Genomic DNA, 2,458 nt, shown 5'->3' with positions numbered 1-2,458 from the left:
AACTAGAGAGATGCATCACAGAAAACCTTTCTACAGTGAAACTATGACATGTTATGCAGATCAAATGAGTGGCCTAAAAGATAATATTCCATACCCAGAGTAGAGCGCCCGAATGCCCTCCTCCTTCCCGATCCTGAACAGAGCATGGAACATGCCTCTGTAGCGCACCTCTGTGTACTGAGACTGACCTTGGACCTGTAGTCTGGTCTTAGTAAGGTCAATGGGAAATGTGCCTGAGAATGAAAAATAATGATAAATAGGGATTAAAAACAAATTTTATGTGGTTTATTATTTTATTTTATTTATTTTATTATTTTAAAAAGACTCAGAATACAGAAACAAATGTATATCATGTAGCTCTATGTTCATATCATATACAGTAAACATCAAACATGTTAAAAGAGAAATCCTCTACTGAAGTCAATAGATGAGTTCTACAAGAGGAAAGATAGTGGTAGAAGCATAACTTCCAGAAAAAGTTTATTTTTGGCGTTTAAAAAAAACAAACAAAAACAAACAAACAAAAAAAAAATTAGTCTGAAATGAACGCCTCAAAATTACATATTGATTATGACAAAACTATTATTAACAGTTACTTTAATCAGCACTCAAACCACAGATTATTCAACAGAATTAAACATTTACTTATTGTTTATATTAAAAAGAGAAGCATGTATTTTTTAGTTGCAGAACTTCTCATTCAGTTGCAAAAAAATAAACAAACAGGTCCATGTAAAATGGACTAACCCTGCCAGAACCGAGCAGAGAGTAAATCTGAACTTGTATGGAGACACTTAAGCGAAAGAATATGATGGGCTGAAAGCCAAAGTGTTGTTAAAATTTAAGTTTGAATGCCTCCATGGCTCTTGCTACTGGTTACTTGCTCTTAGAATGTCTTTGTGTTATTAGTTTTACAACCCAATTCTAAGCAACATGTATTTAAACACAGGAAATGTATTTTTCTTCATTCTTTTAGACTCTAAATAAAGCAACAGATGAAATGTTTTAATTTTGTCTCATGTTCTCTGGGGAAAAGAATAATAGAATAGCCCTTTATTGTCACTGTACATGTACAATGAAATTGGAGGTGCTCCACACCAACTGTACCGGAACAAAATATATAAATAGTAGACAATAGGATTAAATAGCAAAGAGTAGCTGATGAAGAGTGATTTAAATGGGCTTTTGCATGGAGCAAAAAATCTAAATATGATTTTGAATGTGATGATTGTGTGAGAGACACAAACTGAGGCTAAACACCAGACTTTTGTCAGCACTCAACAATCTGGACTGAACTTTGTGAATGCCACACACCTGCGATTGCAGAATGGGGAACACAATTATCACCAAATGGCTTTGACATTTTCTCTGCTACATGCACCATTTCCCTTTTTGGAGCCAGTGTTATCTGTAGTGATGCATTTTCCTACAATACTGGCGGTTAACCATTTGCATACAACGCGTTCTACTCGTGTTACATTAAAGCATATACCGCCGACTCCCAAAAAATATATACAAAAAACCCCCAAAATACACCTGATGGTCAATGCGTGGATATTGCGGCGCACCACGTACCGAATTCTGCGACAATCGAGGCCATCCCTCCGTAGATAAACGGCTTCCAGTTCAAGTTGGCCATCTCCGTGGCGGCGGCTGCTGCTTCCACCTGCTGCAGCCCCGCTAAAAATAGAAGAAGACCACCCAGACAGAGGTCAACGCAGTGCTGCCACCTCAGACAATACAACATGTCGACAAACATTGAGGTAAAAGAGGATGCTACAGATCAACGAAGTGCCTCAGCATCAGCATCCCAGCATACTGCGCCGGAAAGAGACGCCCCGCAGTATCGAACGCGGTGAGGAGAGCCGTCATATTTGTTGTGACCCTACTATTGGCTTATAATAAAGTCAATAACATTTTCGGCGTCTTGATTGGCTGGGGTGCAAGAGGCGGGCACGGAATGCGTTACCGATAGCAACAGTGCCAAGAGAAATAAATGAAGTTATTTATTATTACTACTGGTCATAGAATGACAAAGAAGCTATTTTATTAATGAAATATAAATCATATGATGATATATACAGTTTTAATCATTTTATAAAATGGTCTTTTTTTTTCTTTTTCTTTTTTTTTTACAGAGATGATCGCCCACCTGCTTCCAGCGTTCCGCCTCGAAACAGATGGCTGCTGCTAGGCTAAATGCTACTTCTAAAAAATTACTAGCCGGTCTGTTAGCAAATTTACCAACTGGCAACCAGTTACTGTCAAACTGAACGTACCTGTGCTGTAGATAAAGTCCGCGACCTTCTATGCAGCTTGGTTTCCCATGTGTCAGAGAATAACTATACATTGACTTTAATAAAATGCCGGCGGAAAACTTCTCACCTTTCGTTAGCTTCCCATTTACGCTAGCGCCAACTGTGGCAGAATTTGTAAAAACAGGATTTCCGTTAACACT

At 38.3% G+C, this 2,458-nt stretch overlaps 1 protein-coding gene across 3 annotated transcripts in view; it reads right to left on the bottom strand.

Annotated features, from left to right (window-relative positions):
* Positions 1-2,458, bottom strand: part of slc25a14 (solute carrier family 25 member 14) — a 17,701-nt gene extending 15,243 nt beyond the window's left edge. The window contains exons 1-3 of one of the 3 annotated variants that reach the window (XM_005725433.1): positions 2,280-2,458; positions 1,576-1,680; positions 95-233 (exon numbers count right to left, since the gene is read on the bottom strand). In XM_005725433.1, the coding sequence (XP_005725490.1) occupies positions 95-233; positions 1,576-1,639 (203 nt within the window). In that variant the 5' untranslated portion in view covers positions 1,640-1,680; positions 2,280-2,458. Of the gene's footprint in view, positions 1-94; positions 234-1,575; positions 1,681-2,152; positions 2,241-2,279 lie in introns of those variants that run through there. The other 2 variants (XM_013908882.1, XM_013908883.1) reach the window with 2 other exon arrangements.

Source organism: Pundamilia nyererei, unplaced genomic scaffold, assembly GCF_000239375.1.
Source record: "Pundamilia nyererei isolate P.nyererei 1_Seehausen unplaced genomic scaffold, PunNye1.0 scaffold00015, whole genome shotgun sequence".
NCBI lineage: Eukaryota > Metazoa > Chordata > Actinopteri > Cichliformes > Cichlidae > Pundamilia > Pundamilia nyererei.
Note: the sequence above shows the minus strand (reverse complement) of the source record. Positions and strands in the feature narration are given on the sequence as shown.